At 42.2% G+C, this 23,425-nt stretch overlaps 1 protein-coding gene across 1 annotated transcript in view; it reads left to right on the plus strand.

Moving 5' to 3' along the window:
* ARL3 (ARF like GTPase 3) overlaps positions 1–23,425 on the plus strand; it is a 96,466-nt gene that overhangs the window by 50,058 nt on the left and 22,983 nt on the right. The window contains exon 5 of the mRNA XM_077455300.1: positions 5,818–6,003. Within this exon, the coding sequence (XP_077311426.1) occupies positions 5,818–6,003 (186 nt within the window). The remainder of the gene's footprint in view (positions 1–5,817; positions 6,004–23,425) is intronic.

Genomic DNA, 23,425 nt, shown 5'->3' on the forward strand with positions numbered 1-23,425 from the left:
TTGATAATGTCATTGGTCATTAGGAGGTTGGCAGCTAGAAGGTTTTAATGGTGTAAAGTGAAAACCTATGGCTTTGTGTAATTTAAAATGCAGGTTTCGTCCACCCACCGGCTTGTATACCATTTTGGGGCAATTTTCAGGCATTTTGTAAAGTCATCCCTGAAGAAACCTCAAGGCACCCTGGCTGAAAAAGGCTATTAACACCTCACCTTCCTTATCCTGCGCAATTGAACATTAAAGTAATTGTAAATGCCCACCTTTTTTATTTTTAATAAAAGTGTGGGGGGGGGGGGGCTGAGGGGGGAAGCTGAAAGCAGGAGTTTTTTTTTTCTTAATGCAGAAAGGTAAATTAAAAGTCTGCCCTTTTAGATCTGCTTTAACCCGTCCATCTCCATGATGAAAACGTATGTGACCTGTACATTAAAGTGGTTGTAAACCCTTACAAACCACTTTGACCTACAGGTAAGCCTAGAGTAAGGCTCACCTGTAGGTTCAAGAAATATCTCCTAAACCTACACGGTTTAGGAGATATTTGACAAAAGACAGGCACCGCTGTCTATGGCGCATGCGCCATAGACAGCGAAGTGCAGGCGCACTGAGCGATATGCCGCAAGTGGCGGCTCCCGTGTGCACCAAGAATATGGAGGCTCCGTACACAAGGGGACAGCGGTGACTTCGCTGGCTCCTGTGTCAGGTAAGTGACACATAATGGACTACTATGCGATGCATAGTAGTCCATTATGCTTTACCTTTGCAGGGAATCAAAGAGGAAGTAAACCCATCGGGGTTTACTTCCTCTTTAAATCCCCCTGCTTGCTTCTCCATCTGTATATGACCTGTACATTTTATCCATCTAGTGCACCATTCTCAAGCTCTGCATTTAACCCCCTCAGCGTCTGCATGTTTCTTCATTTCCAATAAATTTGTGGCGAAAAATTTTATCGTTGGGTGTCTGCCTTCCAAAAATAGCCATTATTTCACGGGTATTTGTACTATTATGGCATTTTTATTATTTTAATAGAAAGTGAGAGAAACAGTTTTTTCCCCCAAATATGTTTGTTTTTGTTTTTTTAGTAAAAAAAATTAAAACTCAGTGGTTATTATATATGCCACCAAAAAAAAAAACTGTCCAAAAAAAAAATAGACAAATTCATTTGTGTACAGATTTGGGCTACAGCTCTGCTGGCTTAATTTATTTATATCTGCTAAACAGGTATATCCGATGCATTCTGCAATGTATTGTAAGAAGTAACAGTAGATTCAGAAATAATTTCTAATTGACGTTTGTTACTTTGGATCCCAGCACTGCACTAAACCCTTAATTTTTTTGTATTGGGTTGTAGGAGTTGCCAACAACCACCAATCAGTATATCTTAGATTTGGAATGTAGATATGTGACTGACTAGTGGTTTTGGATGATGCAGACAATTTTTTGCCCAAAGTATCCAAAGAATTCAGATGCTGCTGGATATATAGACACAATCCAACCACTAGAAGGTCTGATTAGATTTTTCATAAGCATGAAAACTTGGTTTTCTGAAGTGTTGCATTCTTATACTGTAGATGTGAAAGTGGAAAGGAAACCATAACAGAGCACGGTTTTAAAATCTATGCAATTTGCCATGGCAAAAGCAGTCCACTTGGGGTGTGTCATTCCATAGACACAAGGCTGCAGTCCAATCTTTCAGATCAGTAAACCATCTCATATTTGTCATCTTTTTTTACCATGCAATAACAAATATGTACAGTGCTGTAAAAAAAAAAAAGTGCCTTCCTGATTTTTTTTTTTTGTTTGCATATTTGTTACACTTAAACCCCCCCTGTCCTTTTCAGCCAACGAAGCTGCCATCTTTGTCTCTGTTTAATCTACAACTGCCATGATGCTGCACATGTGATGAGTTATAATACCAGCCAGTGGATGGTTTGATGTTTTGGTTGAATGCACAGCCAATGGGAGTGTTACATTTCTGGCACGTGCCAGGAATGAAACTGTTTTTTGAAACTGGTAAATGCACGGGTTTACTTCTGCTTTAAATAATTCAGCTTAAACAAAATTTTAACATTACCCATAAGTGTGGAAATTTCTCCTTTCCTGCTACAGTCTCTGAAGCTCAGTTTTAAATTTAGCTGGACAGACCGAGCCCTGAAATATCTGGGGACCTTTATACCTGCTGACCTCTCCCGCACTTTCAAGCTTAACTTAACGTAAGCGCTCTTCTGGGAGAATGGCATTTGGGATTCCATTCTTGGTTTGGGAGGTGCATTAGTGTTAAAATAAGTGTCCTGCTCAAGTTTTTATATCTTTCTCAGGCTTTACCTATTGCTATCCTTGCGAGATATTTTAGGCAGGCCCATGCCCTGTTTACCCGGTTTATTTTGGCTCACAAACACCCAAGGATAACAAGATCACTACTGTCTGTCCCCAAAGCAATTTGGGGGCTTTGCGGTCCCAGATCTTTACATATACTACCAAGGGGCACACTTAGGACACCTTTATAGACTGATGACATAAAAATCTGGCCTTGTATAGAACAAGAGCAAAGACAGGTGCTGTTACATAGATCACCTTTGGTGTTTTGAGGACCTTCCTCCTCCACTAAAAAAACACCTGATCATCTGAACTAAGACCCGTCTAGGTTTTCAGCTCATCTCTACTAAATGGTCCTCCCTGGAATCTCCGCCGTCTCCTGTACTAGGCAATCTCCGCTTCTCTCCTGGTCTCTGGATGGGTCCCTTTAACCTGCTGATCGAGTGAGGTCATTATCAGGCTTCCCATTTATTATTTATATTGACAGGGGCCTGGCCCTCGTTACACACCTTGGCGGATTGTGATGGTCTTTTTCAACTGGACTTTTAGAGAGCCTCGCAATTATCCCATTTTCTACCGACTCTTCCTGCCCCTGGTAAATATTTCCGCAACCTGACTACACTTGACGAGTATTGCTCTGAAAGTGGCACATTCCCTCAATCTCTCTCAGCAATGTATAATCTTTTAGTGTCTCCCCTCGAAGACTTCTTCTCCCTGTTGCGGCAAAACGGGAGTCGGACTTTGGTAGAACATTCAGTAAGACAACGTTCCAGTATAATCAGATTTGGCTTGAAAACCTCAATATGCACAAAAGTGCAGGAGACCAAATTCAAGATCCTTACCCGTTGGTATACTCCATCTCTCCTCCGTAAATGCTTCCCGAACACCTATGCTTTATGTTGGTAATGTCAAGAGGGACATGGGACGCTGCTCGATATTTTCTGATCCTGTATAAGTTGGGTGGATTTTGAAAGGGGATCCATACGATATCCAATAATTCACTGACCGCATTTTTCCTGTTGCATTCTTCCACTATTTCCACCAAGGCCGATAAGAAATCTATACTTTGACACCTACTGAATGCAGCCAATTCTTGCATTCCTCTCATCAGGAAACGGACCCTGCCTCCAACGATTGTGCTTTGGCTGAGGAGGGTTGAGGAGCTGAACCAGATGGAGGACTTGGATTTGACCTTGAAGCAGAAACAAGAGGCATACACTCACACCTGGACATTATGGAACATGTTCATTTATTCTGAGAAGGGGAAGGCTTTAATTGATGTGACTCCTAGTGGTTGAAGGTCTTACCAGGTCTCATAGTAGACTAACCCAAAGTTTATATATTATAATGTAATTTAAATCCCCCCCCCCCTTCCTTCTCTTATTCTCCTCTCCTCTTGTAGTTGTTTCCCACCAGTTTTTTTCAATTATCTATACAAATTGGGCACTACACCATCACTTAGAACTAACCTGGCAGTTTTACTGATATGAGATTATTGCCGGAATTACGATTCAATATGACAGCCCTAAGGGGTGTTTCTTTCATGTTCCCTAGATGGATTCAGGCCCTCTTTGATACAACTCTGTTGCAAGTGTAACTAGCTATTCTTGAATATTTTGTATACTTCTCTTGCATGTCTATGTATATTCTGTATTTTGCCTTTTTAATCTTCTTAAATAAAATGTACATTTTGAAAAAAACAGAAACATTTTAACGTTGCACACAGTTAACCCGACTAAATACAAAATGCAGTTTCAAATAATGATTTCATCCTTAAGGGAAAAAAAGCTGTCCAAACCTGCCTGGTTCTATGTGAAAAATGTATTGCTAAATAATGAATGAACTGTGATTAATCAGTTTTTGGAAAGCAGAGTTAAAGGAGAAGTCTAGCCTGGGCTCGTTTGGCTGGACTTCTCCTATGAGTCACAGGAGTGCAATTTGTTTTGCACTCATGTGACTCGTTTTCAGCAGAGAGCTGACTTCAGACCACTTTCCGCTGAAAACTGGTCACAGGAATCAGTCCAGGCAGCCTGTCATAACAACTTAGGAAGTCTGGATCCGCCAGTTGCCTGGACTGATGGCAGTCTCAGATTCTCAGTGAGCCGCTGAGACGGCTGCTCCCTGTCCCTCCACAGCTCAGCATTCGAACATGAAGGAGCAGAGCAGGAGAGATGCTGACTGACGGGCAGCAGCTCTCTGCTCGGGAGGTGAGAGAACTGAGCCATCGGCAGTGTTCGGTGGCTCGGTTCTTAGTGAAAAGGCGGCGGGGGAAAGATGCAGCCTCGGTCCGATGCTGCATCCACCTAGATAAGTATGAATCTAAAAAATTATAAATAAAAAAAAAACCCATACTTCTCTTAATTTTCCCTTGCCACACCCAGGCCTGATTACTGCTAGACCTATTTAATCAAGAATTCACTTAAATAGAAGCTGTCTGACAAAGTGAAGCATGTTAAAGTCTCAAAAGGCAACACATGCCGCAATCTAAAGAAATTTAAGAACAGATGAGAAACAAAGTAATTGCCATGTATCAGTCTGGAAAGCATTACAAAGCCATTTTCAAGGCTTTGGGACTCCAGTGAAACACGATGAGAACCATTATCCACAAATGGAGAAAACCAAGAACAGTGGTGAACCTCCCTAGGAGTGGCTGTCCTACCAAAATTACTCCAAGAGCACACATTGACTCATCCAGGTCGTCCTAAAAGACCCCAGAACAACATCTAAAAAACTTCAGGCTTCACTTGCCTTTTGTTAAGGTCAGGGTTCATGATTTAATAATCTGAAAGCGACTGAGCAGAAAGGTGAAAGTCACTGCTGACCGAAAAGAACACAAAGGCTCATTTCACATTTGCCAACAAATATCTGGAATATCCCCAAGACTTTTGGGAAATATTCTGTGAACTGATGAGACAAAAGCTGAACTTTTTTTGCAAGGTTTGTGTCCCGTTACATCTGGGGTAAAAAGTATCGCAGCATTTCAAAAGAACCATACCAACAGTCAAACGTGGTGGTAGTGTTGATGGTCTGGGGCTGCTTTGCAGCTTCAGGACCTGGGTGACTTGCCATAATTGATGGAACCATGAATTCTGCACGCTACCAGAAAATCCTGAAGAAGAATGTCAAACCATCAGTTCATAACCTCAAGCGTGCTTTGGTTATGTAGCAGGACAGTGATCTTAAATACACCAGCAAGTCCACTTCTGGATGGGGTAAAAGGAAAAAAAAATGAAGGTTTTAGTGTGGCCTAGTCAAAGTCTGGACTTAAATCCAAATGAGATGCTGTGGCATGACCTTTAAACTGGCTTTTTTGATGAGCTTAAGCGTGTCAAATATGCAAAATAAAAACCTTTTTCACATCACTGTATGTATAATTAAATCTCAACACAAGAAAGGAGGTATAACACTAGGATTTGATTATCCATGTTCAAAGTTTTTAGTTTACAATCTCTTACTCCTGATATCCATTGTATTAACTTTTTTTTTTTTTTTTTTTTTTTTTTTTAAAGGAACTGGCTGAACTGTTGGACGAGGAGAAGCTTAGTGGAGTCCCTGTGCTGATCTTTGCTAACAAACAGGATTTACTGACAGCTGCACCCGCCTCAGAAATTGCTGAGGGTCTAAACCTGCACACAATCCGGGACAGAGTCTGGCAGATTCAGTCGTGTTCAGCACTCACAGGAGAAGGAGTACAAGTAAGTGTGATAGCTATAAATTGGTATCTAGTGAGTGCAGATCTAATGATGTCCCCCCTCATCTGAAATGGAAGTGTGTCTTTGTAAACTATACAAATCTCAGGAGTCTGGTAACCACTGTGGCTAAATGAAAATTCTAACGTTGAGTCTTGTTGGCAATGGGGACACCTATTCCGCTGGGAAGTGTGAAGGTTTTTGTCAGGTATTCCAGGACAAAGGCAACAAATGCCTCCAAACTGGAAACATCTGATTAGCATACATTAAATAAATATGTATTTGTCCATATTGCATAAAACTGCACTGACTGGATAATTTTACATGCTTGCCTAGCAAAATGTTTGAGGTTTGTCTCAAATGGTCATGATTTGTAAATTGGCTTTAAAACTTTACAGGTAAAAAAAAAAAACGCTTGGTTTAATCAGCAGTCATGGCAGCTAACAGGAGGTGATAAGAGAGGGCAGAGGGAAGACCTCATCAATGTGCTGCTGCTCTTCTATTGTCCAACTACAAATTAGGGGTGGGTCCTGAACCAGGTTGTATTGGTATACCTTGTATTTTATTCTGGTCAACGCTCTGGCAATGCAGTGTGCCAGAGGTGTAAATATCACACGACTGGGTGAATTACAAAGCATTTGCCGGTTAAAATATATAGGCACATCTTAAAGAGGAAGTAAACCCTGATGAGTTTACTTCCTCTTTCATTCCCTGCAAAGGCAAAGCATAATGGACTACTATGCATCGCATAGTAGCCCATTATGTGTCACTTACCTGACACAGGAGCCAGCGAAGTCGCCACTGTCCCCTGTAGTCCGCCGCATCCATCTTGTTGGTGGGGTCTCGCAGCTCCGCCGCTGTCATTTGGCGAAGCCGCGATGACGTCACTCCCGCGCATGCGCACGGGAGCCAACATGCGCGGCAGCTCTGTCGATGAGAATGCCGCGCTCAGTGCGCTTGCGCGCCGCTGTCTACGGCACATGCATCGTGGACAGCGGTGCCTGTTTTCGGGCAAATATCTCCTAAACCATATAGGTTTAGGAGATATTGCTTGGACCTACAGGTAAGCCTTAATCTAGGCTTACCTGTAGGTCAAAGTGGTTTGTAAGGGTTTACAACCACTTTAAGTGACCTAGATTGATCCCCACACCCTTCCTCTGTTTGACAGCTATGGTCTCTGGTGTTTACATCTAGTGCCGCAATTCTCATTCTTCTGACAGCACTTGCCCATTACAGCCCCATAGACTTCAACACAAATGTCTCCCTTCCTCACCAGTTTTGGGACACAGGCCTATAGAAGTATATGGGGCTGTAGTGCACAGGTGCAATCAGGAGAATGAGACATTTGGTGCTGGATGCAAACAGATTCCGGCAGCCACAACCCTATGAATGGATTGTTGTAAATATGCATCTTTGGAAGGGGGGAAGGTGGGTTAGGTTGGGACAAAGGGGAAAGGTATAAATGCATTTTGACTTCAATACTCTCGTGATATTTGTATTTCAGACTTTGTATTTAGATGTCTGTTTGACTCATATTGTTCCTATACTGTAATTGCTTCCTCTGATTTCACTGCCCATGGTGTGCTTCTCACAGTGTGCATTAGAAACAAGTCTGATGGAACCTGGCTGAAGGATCACCTGCATCATCTAGGCAGAGCATCACTTGTGGGCTTTCAGTGGAGAAATGTGCATGCAAATACAGTCTACTAGTAACTCGCATTCCACTAGACTGGGCACCCACCTTTGAAGGCATTTTTTATATTTATAACTCCTTCCAAGAGCAAGTTCACTGCTTGTATCAAGACTGAGGGCTCTTGGGATGAGTACTTAGGCAGGGTGTTGTGAAGTTTTCAAAAATCTTAAAGCAGAGAGCGATATTAAAGTGAAAGCTCTAACTATCTACTCTTAAATCTGCTCCAACCCCCTCTTCTTCTAACACCTATGCCAACTATCATCCAAAACACTTTAAGATTATATAGTTATAGCCTAGAATTTCACTCTTTAAGGTCATTTTTTCTAAATGACTGGGTCTGGGAGATGGAGTACAGAGGAGACCACCGTGGAAGAAGGAAGCGGGAGAAGCAAAGTCAGATTCTTGTAGCCAGGTTTCAGTAACAGCAAGTAGATTTAAGGACTTGGTGATAAGGTCATGGACAGAGTTGAGTTTGTTACAGACATAGTAGGCATTCCAAAGGCCACATGAGGAGGGGCTGGTTTTGGGAAGAAAAACAAATTAAATTGTGTGGTTTGCAGCTGCTGCCAGAGGGCATGGGGTGATGGGTATGTTGGCCACAGTTAAATGATTGAGGCCCAGGGTTTGGGTATAGATCTCCAGAGGTTAGAAGAAGCAGAAATGTGAGGGAGGTAATTTGGGAGTGTGATTTATATGAAGGGACATGCTCCAGGGTCCTGGGGGTTTTGTTAGTATGTGGGTCCAGAGTTGGCAGAAGTTGATGTTTGTGGGGGAGCTCCTAGGCATTTACTTCAAAGAAATCCACATGAATCCAAATCTGGTTTAGAGGCGCTCACACTGCAAAAACCATGAGTGCCTATAAACTAATTTTGGATATATAAGCTGTGGGGTTGAGAAGAGGGGTGAAGGAAAGAGGAGAGCGGGACAATGGTGAGAAGGAGAGAGGTAGAGCACCTTCCAGAAAAAAAGAATTATTCCACTGAGTTAATGTAAACAAATAGTCAATGAAAATCAATGCAAATAAAAATCTTTAGTTAATCTATTTAAAGGGAGCAACATCAAAAAAAAAACAAAAAAAAAAACTAACTCTATTAAGAACCAAATTGATTAAACTATTACAAACATATTAATTATATTTTACTACATTTATCTTTAACCTCACCTGGCTGCTTAAAACCAAACATTTAAAAGAGGCTGGTCAGTTCAAACCCTCAGGCTGGGTTCACACTAGTGTGAATTAGAGGCTGATTTCTCCACCTCCAATTCGCAATAGCATTACATTGTGACTGGCTCAGTATCTGCTGCAGCTCCAGTGCGAATTTGCACCGTGTACTGTGCGTCTTTTGGTCCATTTCAGGTCCGAATTCAGCCAAAAATGTGGGCTGAAATTGGATCTGAAGCGGTGAACGGAGATGCCCTTGACGCCTGCTGTGAGCCGCATGCGGCTTAGATGTGAACTCAGCCTTATGCCGCGTACACACGTAGCAGACTATCTGGTGGACTTTCCGAACGAGCTACTTGCCCACACGGCACTTTTTCAGCGGACTAATACGGCGTACTAAGTCCGCCAGACTATCCGCCGTACTTTTGAAATGAACGGACTCGCCCACACACGCGGAGGAAAGTCCGCTCGTTTTGAGCGCGTCTCCAGGTAGCCGGGGCCAGCGAAGGAGGCATCGCTGGCCCCGTCACCAGGTATGGACTTAAAGGGGAACCCCTATGCCAAAAAATCGGCGTGGGGCTCCCCCCAGGTCTATATCAGACCCTTACCCGAGGCCGGCCAGGAAAGGGGGTGGGGACGAGCGAGCGCCCCCCCCCCCCCCCCCCGAGCCGTACCAGGCCACGTGCCCTCAACATGGGGGGGGTGCCCCACCCCAAAGCACCTTGTCCCCATGTTGATGAGGACACGGGCCTCTTACCAACAACCCTGGCCGTTGGTTGTCGGGGTCTGCGGGTGGGGGGCTTATCGGAATCCGGGAGCCCCCTTTAATAAGGGGGCCCCCAGATGCCGGCCCCCCACCCTATGTGAATGAGTATGGGGTACAATGTACCCCTACCCATTCACCTGTGAAAAAAAAGTAAAATAAAACACAACACACAAGGGTTTAAAATAGTTTATTGCACAGCTCCGGGGGTCTTCTTCCATCTTCGGGGGTCTTCTCGCCGGACTCCTCCGCTCCTTTTCCACCGGGTTGTTTGATCGTGTGTAAGGAGGCATTAGGCAAAATACACATGCTCAGCCAAATATAACCTTTAACTCTATAGAGAGGGTGGGGGACTGGAACAGAGAGCGGTAACATGAAAGCTGTGTGATTTAAACTATCTGTAGAAGGGCACTAGTGATCAGAGAACGCTTCTTAACCTGCTCCATCAATCCAAGACAATCGACTCGTGTTGTCTGAAAGTGCCATATAAATAAGATTGCTGGTTTATTGGGAGACTTTCATGTCTATAGAACAGTAGACCTGATCCCACCTTTTAAAGCCCAATTGAAGTTTTAGAAACAGACATGTAGACACATCTCCAAAATACTCCCCTTTCTACTCAATGACTCAACAAAGCTTTTAATGCACTTCCATATTATCTCTCGCCTCGACTACTGCAACTCCCTTCTCACTGGCTTAACTCTACATAGTCTATCACCCCTTCAATCCATCATGAATGCTTCTGCCAGACTCCTCCACCTTACCAACTACTCAGTATCTGCTACACCTCTCTGTCAATCCCTCTATGGGCTTCCGCTCACCCAACAAATTAAATTCAAATATACCGACAACTACTTACAAAGCCATCCACAAATTAGCCCCCAGCTACATCGCTAGCCTAGTCTCAAAAAACCAACCTAATCATTCCCTTCGTTCCTCTAAAGACCTCCTACTCTCTAGCTCCCTCTTCACCTCCTCCCATGCTTGCCTCCAGGACTTTTCCAGAGCCTCTCAAATCTTATGGAACTCATTACCCCAATCTGTCCAATTATCTCCTATGCTATTAGCTTTTTGACGATCCCTGAAAACCCTCATCTTCAGAGAAGCCTATCCTACCCACACCTAACAACTGTATGTCTATTTTCTCCATCAGATAATCCCCCCACAGTTATTACCTTTTTGTTTCACTTGACCCTCCCTTCTAGATTGTAAGCTCTAACGAGCAGGGCCCTCTGATTCCTCCTATATTGAAACTGTACTGTCTGCCCTCCTGTTGTAAAGCGCTGCGCAAATGATGGTAGGCACTATTTAAATCCTGTATAATAATAATAGACAGTGAACTAACGCTCTCCATTTTATTTTCCTAGTCTCAAACCAGCCATACATGGATCAAAATTTGATCATTGATTAGATCCATGTAAGGGCAGGCCGATTGTACCTACCAACCCCCCCTCCCCAATAGCGCTGTGGGAGAGTTGACCTCATCAACATTGACTGTGTTGATGGGGGAATTGAACGTGATGGAAGGAAAGAAAAAAAAAATCGAGTCATCTATGGGCTTCCTTAACCCTACTCTCCTGTTCCTGAACTTATGTAGGGTCTCTAAATAAATATGGCACCTGAGTTAGACCTACTACACTTGGTAATCATCACTCAGTAATGGAACTGATCAGCAACTTTCCTGCTGGTGGCGTGGGGCTGTTACTGAGCAATGCCAGCAAAGAGCTGATGTTAAATACACTGGCATAAATCTGCCTGTACACACCAGGGGATGTTTTGTATGCAATAAACTTGCAAGGTGGGCTTTCGTCATCATCAGTTTATCTTGCTGGAGAGCTTGAGGAAAAGAACAGAGAATTGGGGAGAATAGCAGTGGCCCTGGCCAAGCATGGACCTACTGACATGAACTTGTCACCCAATCCAGGAATCAGTTTCTTCTCCTGTCTCCGTATCTGTAAATGCTGTGGGGGGGGGGGGGGATGGAAATTTTGGGCTCTCGACAACAGGTCAGTTTGTTTCCCGAGCAAAATATTTGAGTGTTCTCCTTGATTGATAAGGTGATCACGTGATCTGTAATGGCACCATTTGAATCTTATACCAGACTGATCTAGGTGGAGGGAGCTTGATTTTAAAGACAGCCTACTAATTGTCAGCCATGTGGCACCTGCTATGTTCCTGACAGGTGGTTAAAGTGGATTGTAAATGTGTTTGTTTAAAAAATAAATAAAAAATGTCGTCCATACTGGTTTTGCACAGAACAGCCCTGATTCTCCCCCGCCGGCGTTTCTGGGTCCTCTCCCCTTCTGAGTGCCTCCATAGCAAGCCACTTGCAATGGGGCACTCGTGCAAGCTCAATCCTGAGCTGGGCTCTGTGTGTCACGTTGCGTCCAAGCCCTGCCCCCTGTTCCCTCTTCATAGGCTGCGATTGTCGGCAACAGGAGCCAATGGCTCCCACTGCTGCCTCTGTCCAGTGAGGAGGGAGACGGAGCCGCTGCTCTCAGGCATACTGCTGGATTAGGATTAGGATCAGGCTCAAGTATATGGGGGGAGGGGGGGGGGAGCTGAACACCGAAAAAAAAAAAAATCAGTTTTTAGTACGACTTTAACTGTCTGCAGACAGAGGTCTTGAATAATAATTATGACCTCTTTTGTGCTGCAATACTTGGACAGGCCCTTGCAGTATCCAATAATCCAGCTAATAAGAAATATTCAGATTTTGCTTGTTGTAGATAACACTGGACAGGTGAAGACTGAGTCCTATGAAACCAATCACAAGTTCAGTATTACAAATTAGCATAATGGATCATGCAGTGCCTTTACAGACAAAAGACAGGTAAGGATACTATTTACAAAATGTAATATAGCGCTGTCCTGCCTTCGCAAATCGCAGTTGTGTCCCTAAACCTAAAATAATATGTATCTGAATATTGTGCTGATCTATTTCAGTGTCAGCAGTGAAAATGCAGCTTGAGCTTATTATGTGGTTAACCATTTATTTTGGTACCTATACAAATTGGCACAGTACATTTGGCATCTGATATGTCAAACTGTGTCCTGTGGCAAGATGATATGTACTTAGCAACATCTATTTAAAAAAATAAATAGTTTACCCTTTAAATCACATTTTATTTAGGCATTTTTTTTCATTTACATAAAAACACAGAAACAAACCGCTGATCAACGCTGGAAAAATACAAAAGAAGGAGCGACCATACCAATAAAGGAGGAAAGTAGGCATTAAGAGTATGAAGTAACTTCTGGTGCATTTTTGGAATCGGACATAAGATGGAAAATGCATGTCTATCCCACACATAAAATGAGACATAGGAAAGGTTAGGCTACACATATATTATATCCAATCGGACCATAAAATGTAAAACTTTTGCACAGAATTCCTGAGGAAATATGCGTTTTTCATAGGAGGTGCATTTTATTAAGTTTTATTATCCATTCAGAGAGGGTAGATGGGCAAGGCAAGGTCCATTTAAGTGTTATTAGCTTATAAGCAACAAGTAAAGTTTCAGAAACAGTAAACACTAAATTGGGATCCTTTGGGGATGAATCAATATAGCCTAGCAGGCATGCGAGGGGTTCACCTGGTAAGTTAATTTTCCAATATGCCAATTAGCATAGCAACAACCCCAGCCCAATACTTCCTTAACTTGGGGCATTGCCACAAAAGATGGATAAGGGAGCCGGAGAGCTGTACACACCTCTAGCAACAGGGGTTGTCCCTTACACCAAAAGTATGTAAAAATGTAGGAGTTCTATAAACCCTATGAAAGATAAATATCTGTGTCAATCTATGAGAGGAAGAAAGAAAGACATGTTGAAGGGACTGCAAGACATCTCCCAGCTATCACCTGAAATGGGGCCTACATCCCTCTCCCACCACACTTTACAGACTAGAGGGAATTTAATAAGAAAAAACAGCCCAAAAGCATAAGGTATGTATTTGAAATCGGCCCTTTAGTGCAGGATGTTCATACAATGTTTTTGATTATGGGCATAGGGGAAAAGGAGAGCAAAGTCAAATTCAACTGAGTCTATATAGCATGTCTCAACTGAAGAAATTGATGGAGCCAGTTAGAGTGAAGGGCAAATTCTGTAGTTGTGCATAGGACTTTAAAGAACCGTTTTGGACAGACGTGCCAGGGTGTAAACTCTGACCCTCTCCCAACTCTGGAAACCTTGAAGTTTAGAAATATCCATAAACAGATTATTGCTCCAAATATGAGTCATTAATGAAATTGTCAAAAACTTCTAGGAATCTTATCCTTTAAGCTTAACTCTTTGACTATGTCTCACACTTTGCCCATTAGTAAAATGGTGAGCCCTCCGCTACTCTATGAACAAGCATTTCCAGAGCACAGAATTTGTGTCAGCAGTGAAGAATAAAGTTGAATAGTCAAAAGGAGGAGCTAGAGACTGTCTCACAGTCCCAACCAGATAAATGTTGTAACTGTGCTGCAATAAAATAGATCCAGCCAACCCTCCTGCACTTTTAGAATATTGCAGCAATTCTTATTTTGTCCTGGGGAACGTTTTTCTCCATATCAAATCTCAAAATATGGCATGGGCTTTTATGAAGATGGTTTCCCTTGTACCTTATCACAGGATGTATTGCTTGGTGATCTTGAAATGGGTCTAAGGCAGGGGTCACACACATGCAAATTGGATGCGGCTTTCCAGACATCCAGTTTGCATGACAGGCAAGTGTGACCATCTCCATTGACCGGGCTCACATATGTCTGGGGCAGCCACAGTCCGGATTGAAAAAGGGGTCCGGTTCAGGTGCGAAATCAGGCTAACATTCGGCCTGAATTGCACCTGAACCCGTGTTCAGGAACGCACCAGACACTGAGCACGAACTTGCGGCCGCACATGAGTGAATCCGGCCTGAGGGTAAATTTGATAGTATACAAAATATCACAAAGACTGCATCTTACCAAATTTAGCTTATGATAGCGTTGCACCGATACCGGTATCCGTGCCGATACTAAGCATTTACACAAATACTTGTACTCGTGCAAATGCTCCGATACTAAATCCGATACCTTCAGCCCCAAGTCATTTATATTCAAATTGGATGTATTTTTAACTGCATCCGATTTGCATGACGTGTGAACCAAATCGGCTTTCTATGGAGCCGGTTCACATATGTGTGTTTTTTAAAAAGAGTCTGGTATGGTTTTCAGTGAGATTTCCAGTATTGTACACTTTTAAAAGTCGCACCTGAACTGCTGAATGAGAATCGCACTGAAACCAGCCCCGCACATATGTGAACCCAGTCTGAAACATGACGACAGGACACTTAAAATAGGTATTGTTAATTAGTATCGGCGAGTACTTGAGAAAAAGTATCAGTAATCAGTCTTAAAAAAAACTGGTATCGGTGCATTCCTAGCTTATAAGCATGTTGAACATCATTATTAATGCCTTTGGTTTTGAAATAGGAAGTTCCTTCCAGTCCTTGCCGATATAACTGCCTCTACACAATCCTCAATCATGTCTATGGGAATTCGTGCACGTTCAGCCAAAAAACATCTTTGTAGGGTTAGGGGTGTTCTGGCTAATCACAAAGTTGTTCAGTAGAGTTGAGGTCCAGAATCTATGCAGGCTACTTGAATTCCTCCTCACCAAATCTGTCAGACCATGTCTATACCAAGCTGGCTTTGTGCACACGGGCACAGTTACATTGGAACATAAAATGGTCTTCCTCTTGCTTTTGCTGCAAGGTTGGAAGCACACAGTTATCTCTAAATACATTTGTATGTTATAGAAATTAACATTATCCTTCACTAGAGACACCTGAACACATATATATTTTAAAGCGCTGAATGCATAATTTTGACCACAATGTAGGTGTGATGGTCAGGTGACCACATGCGTTCAGCCATAAATTATATTAGTTACACCACTTGTGAGCATTTTCCAACCAGGCAATCGCCTACTCAATGTCCAACCCACCAGATGCTCTCTAGGAAACCCATCTGCAGTGGCTAGATCGTCCATCGGAGCAGCTGCCCCTGGCTGTCACTTCATGATACATCTCCCTACTTACTGCTCAACTGTAACATTTAAGCATTCTGTGACACCATTGCTCCTCTTTTGACAATGATGCGGCCAACGTACCTACTGAGCAGATAGGTCTTCTGCTGCCCCAGACTTTACAGTGTGACGTTCCTCTCTGCTTAATAACCCAGGTCCTTGATGGAATTGTCCAGTACTACTATTCTCATTTGGGTCCTGTGCAGTTGCATCGGTAGGCACCTCTCGCACAGCCATAGACATCTGAATGGAAGCTTAGTATTTAGTCTATGGGCAGGCTGATATAAACAGACATGCACCGATTACCTCTGAGTCAGTCTAGGTTAAAATAAGTGGAAAAGGTTTGTGTCCTTTTCCATTAACTGCAGATCCAAAAGGTAGATGGATTGGAGGTAAAAATATGTAAATATGCAAGTCAGTTTACATCCATTTGCCCATAGACCTAACATGGGTCCATTAAGCTCTGTTCTTTATTGCAAGATGGAAGAAAAAACTGGTCATGAGTAACATCCATTCCATTCTGCCCCAAGTTGACGGACCTATTCACATATTTCCGGCTGATCAGAAAAGAGGGCTGCTAGTGGAAAAAGGGACTTAAGCCTCGTACATACTAATAGTTTTTTTTTTTTTTTTTTTTTCTGTTCAACCCAACTGAAAGAAATAAAAACTGATGACTCAGGTTGACGCCTCTGTTCTAACAATCTGGTGTTAGTGCAGCGATCTCCCTTGCTGTGCTACTGTGTCTGGGCGGGGGGGGGGGGGGGGGGGCGGGCCGCCCCCCTGTCAGAACACTCCGGTCACAATAGCTGAGAAGAGGCGGTCGTCAGCTTTTTCGGTCATGGCCTATATACAGAAGCCGGCCAAATGGCCGTACACATGGACCGAACGTCAGCTGGTTTCTGTCAAACCGGCCGATGACATCCAACATTCGGCCCATGTGTACTAGGCTTTAGTGTGTCTGCTCAGCGTACATGCTGATGGAGAAGGAGTCAAGTGGGATAGTTTTAATTCTTGAATTCATACAGTTTTCATTTAAAACAAATGCGTTTGCATTTGGAACATACCTAATGTATCTGGAATCTGAGCTATTGTTTTTTTGGCATATCATCCGTTTGCATTTCCCCTCCTGCAACCACATACTGTATTTGGTTGGGTCTATTGGCCCAAACAAATGTTTTATTTATTGCAGATTAAAAGAAACCGTTTCTATTGATGGCTAACCATAAATGCTTAATCTAAGCTTGACTTTACACCGGAAAACTTGATGGGCATATCATGACTATGATATTGGCCATCTCCTCTTTAGCCTCATTGTGCTCTCGTCTCTTCAGCTTCCCCCTTCAGCTTCCCCCTTCAGCTTCCCCCTTCTCTGAAGCCTTCCCAGCATCTGGCATTATAGTATCCCCCCTGGGCTCTGGTGATCTGTGTGTCACTGTCTTACTGCAGTTTCCTGTTTTTCTGACTCTTCTCAGCCTCAAGGATGCAATTTTTTTTTCCCAATGTCCCTCTGAAGATATCCTGCCTCCTCCCTCTGTTATATGCTTCTATTTCTAATGCAGTCTTGGTGAATATGTCTACTTGTCTGTATATATTGTCCTCGTCCCCTTCACCCGCTCTCATCCAGCAGATCCAGTTTTCACATTTTTGATCCCCCGTCCCTTCATTCTGTTCTTTGAACTGCCTCTGACTTTAGCTGGCTCCACAGCTGTCTCTGCGTGTCTCTTCCCCTCCCTTTCTCCCCCCCCCCCCCTATCTCCCCCTTCCCGTTTTCACACACAGTCTGTCTTTGAGCTCCAAATAGGTTTACCATATTGATAAAGGGTTGTGATGAAAAATATATACAGCTCGGCATTTTAATCACTGCTCTCTGGCACTATGCATTTTTCATAAGCGTCCTCTGTTTAAAGTAGCAATATTATAATAGAGACTGTGCTGCGCTCTCTATTCCAGCTATGACTACAGACCTCTTATTGGCCCCAGTGGGCAGCTGGAAGATGCAGCAGTTCTGATTGTTGCTGTAATAGGGATATCTGGGGAATCAGCCCTGAGGCCCATCACTTGCAGCCATCTGACCATCCTTAGCAGATATTTGCTTATTGCAAACAGTTTTACTTTGAAAAGGTATTTGCTAACACGTTGCGGCTATGCATTAATTGTAGCTAGTAATTATTTGTAGGGAGTCTTGGAGCTAGCAAGACAATAGCAGCAAGGCTTGTTATGTCTTTGCTTGGAATAGATGAAGCTTTTTATAATCTGCTGCAGGCAAAGAGAATTTATAGGTGTTTTGAACAAAGTTTTCTCAAGGTCAGAACTAGAAAAGTGCGTGTTTGTATATATAAATATATTTTAGATTTTTTTTTTTTTCCTTTCAATAGTTTTTATTAATATTTCAAATGGGAAGAATTGCAGTCATAGAAATATATAAGATTAATTATGGTCAAAAATAATCACAAGTATTACACATATAGAGCGTAACTAAATGACTGTTACAAATGACCCTATTGAACATTCTCGGAAACATATGAAAAAGTTTATAGCATTCATTTTTACTGCTGCTAGAATTGCAATAGCCAAATCTTGGAAATCTTCCTCTGTGCCCATCCAGTTGGTTAAAAATAAATTGCCATTCATAATTTTTATTTTATTTTAGTTACTATATAGTTTTTATTTAGTATTTTAGGTATATAGCACTGTCAATTTACGCAACACTTTACATATACATTGCACATTCACATCAGTCCCTACCCTCAAGGAGCTTACAATCTAAGGTCCCTAATACACATTCATACATACTAAAAGGACAATTTTTTTTTAGACAGAATCCAATTAACCTACCAGCATGTCTTTCGAGTGTGGGAGGAAACCGGAGTACCCGGACGAAACCCACGCAGGCACAGGGAGAACATGCAAACTCCAGGGTGGTAGTGTCCTGGTTGGGATTCGAATCAGCAATCCTTCTTCCTGCCAGGCGAGAGTGCTAACCACTACACCATAATGATGAACGTCTTAGAGCTATTTTACTTGCTAAGCAAAATTCTTTTTATGAGATATGGAAATCTTGGATAGATTATTTATCGAAAGGTTTATAAATCGATACTATTTTACTTACACGTAACACACTCCTTTCTCCCCATAGATTAATTTTTTTTTTAATAATACTATTTATAATTAATTTTTCTAGCAGGTGGAGGTTCAGGCTTCTATTGAGGTTTTCCAGGCTGTTCCTTTTTGTTTCTTTGATTTAAAGCCAACCATAGATGGTTCGAATTTCCACTGGTTCAGCAGGGACCGGCCCGGGGTTCCTACTATCTATGGGCAGACAGATTGTACCCAAGTGGACCCAACGATAGACTTTGATACAACCAGGTCGGAATTTTATATACGATTATTGCCAGAAGCTATAGCCGCTAGCAATACTCAGTGTGTTCTCCCAGCACGGACAGCTTCCCGTGCCCTCTCCCACCGGGAGAACACAATGGCTGCACGGGAGCCAGTGTTGATGGGGATATCAAGAGAACTTCTTTCCTGCAAACCGTGGTTGCAGGAAAGAAACTTGCATCATCTATGGCCTGAGTAAGACTAATTACAGATTTCAGTAGTGATGGAATTTGCACACAAAAGGTGCATGAGTGCTGTGCTGTCTCTTTGGTTAACCCTTGGTACATTAGAAATTATTTGTTCTCTAATTTTTTTTTGCAAGACGTAAATTATCTGTAGTAAAAAAAAAAAAAAAAAAAAGAAACAAAGCCATATTTACAGCAGTTTACACAAATTACTGCAAATCAACCTCAACCCATTTATGTTTTTCTTTTAAACACTTAATCTAAGAGGACATAAAAATGTAAATGTAAGCAAAAATGATCCCGTGTGGCCATGCTTCCTCCTCCATAGAATGTCTAAAACCAGAAACAAAATTAGGGTCATGATGTAGTAGGGCTCCCCCCCCATTCTGCTGCATGTAAGCTGTGCAGTCTTCCAGCATGATGTTGGGAAAGGGTAAAATAATTTAGAATGTCTGTCTGGTTCTGGACTGTGCTAAGGCCTCTACCCATTTTGTAAGGAATTGTGAAACCATATTTGCTGATTTCAAGATAATGGGCTTGATTTAATAAAGTAGTAGAGGCTATTCTCTATGCAAAGTAAATGCTGCTAATTAAGGCAACCCTGTGTGTTCTTGAAAAACCCATTAATGTGCAAGGGAAATAAAAAAAAAAAAATGCTAGTGTGATCGGCTTCATCGTATTCACTGTGTCACCGCTAGCCTATAGACTTAGCACAAAATTAATGTAAACCGAATCGCTAAAATTTCATAAGTTGTAACACTTTAATGTTAAAATGTAAATTCAGAAGTCCTTTTTAAAATATTTAAATGGGCAGTTTTCATTAAAATAATCTCTAGTGATCCTGCCATTAAGGTCCTTGTTCAGGTACTTCCTACTGTAGGGTGACAAGAGGCCCATTTGTGCTTTCACTTTGTCACCTTGTATTATGGGTTATCGATGGAAAGTACAAGTGACCATTTCATTACACGGTAACTCACCTTGAGAAATGTAATGCGGCTGTCCCTGTAGTGCTTGTATGTAGCCTGAAAGTGAGGAGGAGATAATTGGATGACCCAAAGGATGGAAAAAAGGCGGAAACTAGTATTGCTTAAAAAAATTTTTTTAAATGGAACTTGTTTACAATATGCAGTGTTTACATCACATTTTTGATTAATGCAGTATAGGTTGGTTGTTCTTCAATGGATTGTTGCAGTAGTATTTTTCCACAATGTCGATTGCTCTCTGTTTATTTCCATTGGAAGAAGAATCTACACATCCCTGTAGGAACCAGGATCACACAGGCATATTGAAAAATGTCTGCATTTCTTGAAAGATTGTCTGCTGTTGCTAAAATGTAATATCGCTCGAGTCGAGTAAACAAAATCAGTGTCAGTGGCAATAGGCCGATCTCTCATGATGCCTCCTTACCTAAGAGACCTGTCTGCTGTGGCCAGCCATAGAAGAATACATCATACTGCCACAGCAGTCATTGCAGAACTGCACAACTTTACATTATCTGTGTGTATGTGTAGTGTTGTAATAAAGGATCACTTGCAATAGTGGGCACAAAAAAACTCTTCCATCATCCCCATGCTTGCATTGTGAGCAAAAAACACAAAAACATTTATAACCAGGTCAAATTGTTTTGGAGCCATCTAAATTTTACAATGAATCTGCACTGTAAAAGACTGTGACTCCAACCATTTATTTTTACTTCTCTAAGCTTTCTTATTGGACATCCAAGGCCATAAAATAAAGCATAGCCACCATGCCACTTACAAGATACATCTTTTGTGTTTTTAGACTCTAACATTGTCACATACTGATGGTAGAAAACATCTACACATCATACATTTGCTTAACTACTTCAATACAGGGCACTTACACCCCCTTCCCCTTCCATCAGCTGTGATTGGACACAGCTGATCACGTGGTAAAGAGCCTCCGTCAGTCTCTTTACAGAGATCGGTGTAGTGATGTGTCAGACTGACACACCGATCACCACGATGCACGGCCCCATAGGCGTGCGAGAGTGGTTGTTCTGGAGGGCTGTCGTATGACGTCTAACCAGAACAAGAGCCGCACCGGCTGGTGGGTGGGAAGTGGTTAATCGTAATGAAAAATTCTCTCTAAAAGATCATTTTCAATCTTTACAATTTTCTTAATAGCATACAATAGATTAGCTTGATGTAAATACTTCTATAAAATGTTTATTCTTTTATAAACATTGTTATTGTGTATAAGACTGTAGTTTACTGCATCTTCTCACAATGCATGTGCTAAACAATGCATTCTTTGTGGCTGACTGTTAAGAGTGACACAGAACCAAAACCCCCTCTAGTAGCTAATTTTCAACAGATCTTGACTCCCTTCTTTCACTTTTCTATAATACTGCTTTACGTAAAAATAGGGTTCCTCAGAAAGTGGGACTTTGGAGGACCATGAACACTCAAAGTAGTAGAAAACGTATTAAATAACACAAATTTATTACAGTCAGTGAATAGCACGATACAAAAGATTTGGTAAAACTGGAACACATGATATGAGAAAAGCAGTGAAAAGACAGACAGCTGGAAGATGCCCAAATCAACTGTCGGGGAGACGGGAAATCCAACGCGTTTCAACAGATGAGGTAAGGGTCTTCTTCAGGGAAAAATGGGCTAAGAACTTCCAGATTAATACAATCTACAATATTGATGCAAATATAGAAATAATTACACACAAAATCTTGCATGTTTAATTAGCTAATCATCTTTACAGTTATTTAGAAATAAGCGCAAAATGTAGATGTAATTATCAACACTGACCTCACATATTGCATGTTTCAAACAAAGGAGATCATAGCTCAGCAAGTAAAAGGAAACTACAATGCCAAAGCAGTGTCATAAAGCAAGATGGAAATAGACCATATCCACAAGAACCCCCCCCCCCCCCCCTGTCCGAAATGTGCCTCCCATAAGGGGAGCTGGAGCAATCCAACACAGATCTGAATATATGCAAAAGAAAGGAGTAATAAAAAATAAAAATAATCATAATAAAAAATAAAAATGGACGCTCAAGTCAGCAGATCCCAGCACTGAGTCTTACCTACTGGATGTCATGGGTGTAGTGCTTCCCTGTTTCTCCAGAGTGAAACCGAAATCATAATGGACTGAAGGGTTTTTATAATGACCATAATAGGAAGGGGGTTGTGGTGAAGAGACTCCACCTGTTGCGTTCCCTGAATGACACTCTACGATTGGCCCCCCAAGGTCACAGTGATGCTGAGCTACAGCGCCGGGCGCAGACTATGCCATCGCGGGAGATCCCCGTGAATGACATCATGGGCAAATGCAGCCGATCACGTGATGGCGCGGTGTGCTGCGCCGTCTGCCCACTGACGCACAAAGGGCTCAAAGGTGCATGTTTACCCAAGCACCAGAGCCAGAACAAGCCGCCATCACTTTCCCTGTAGGGGGCCGGACTGTATGGCCTGGGTGCGCCAGATAGGAGAGCACGTAAATGGAACACGGGAAAAAAAGGGGGAGGAACATGATTAAAGTATGAAGGGATAAGAGGCTTTGGAAATGGTACAGCGGCACTCAGGAACAAAAACACACTGGGCTGATGCTCAATGTTCATGGACTGCAGTGAAGCAGCCAGAATCTCAGCTGTAAATGCAAGAGAGAAAGAAATGAAAAAAGACATATGAAAACAAGAAAAAGGGGAAAAAATGTAGACAGCAGTCAAAAATGAACGCATGAGACAGTATTTGACCCTGTACAAGCTAAATTTACAGTATCTGTCATATTCAGTATGGTAATTCACTACCAGGCAGTGCCATTCTTGAAAAAAATTCTGTTCATTCAATTAAATGACTAAACACTTAAACAATTGAATTCAGTTACCCTTAACATGCATAGCAAATATATATATAACCAGCAGCATTAATGTAGAGACTAACAGATGGATAGATGAGTTGTTGGGGAATAAATGCACAATTGACTATTCCTCTGAGGCCTGGGTGTACTCTAATATTAGGAATTTGATCCGTGGAAAATAACCACCGTGGAAAGGGGTGACGTGCCATCCCAATGACAGATCTGGGTTGCATGATTGCATACTGTGAATGTGGCGGTATGCTCGCTGCCAAAATTCAATTTTGGTCCTGGTCCCACGTAAAAACAGGAACAGTCACACTGAAGCAGATACACGACGCCTTGAGTGCAACAATTGGC

This window comes from Lithobates pipiens, unplaced genomic scaffold, assembly GCF_037356315.1.
Source record: "Lithobates pipiens isolate NorthernLeopardFrog02 unplaced genomic scaffold, aLitPip1_a1.2 Scaffold_25, whole genome shotgun sequence".
Taxonomy (NCBI): Eukaryota; Metazoa; Chordata; class Amphibia; order Anura; family Ranidae; genus Lithobates; species Lithobates pipiens.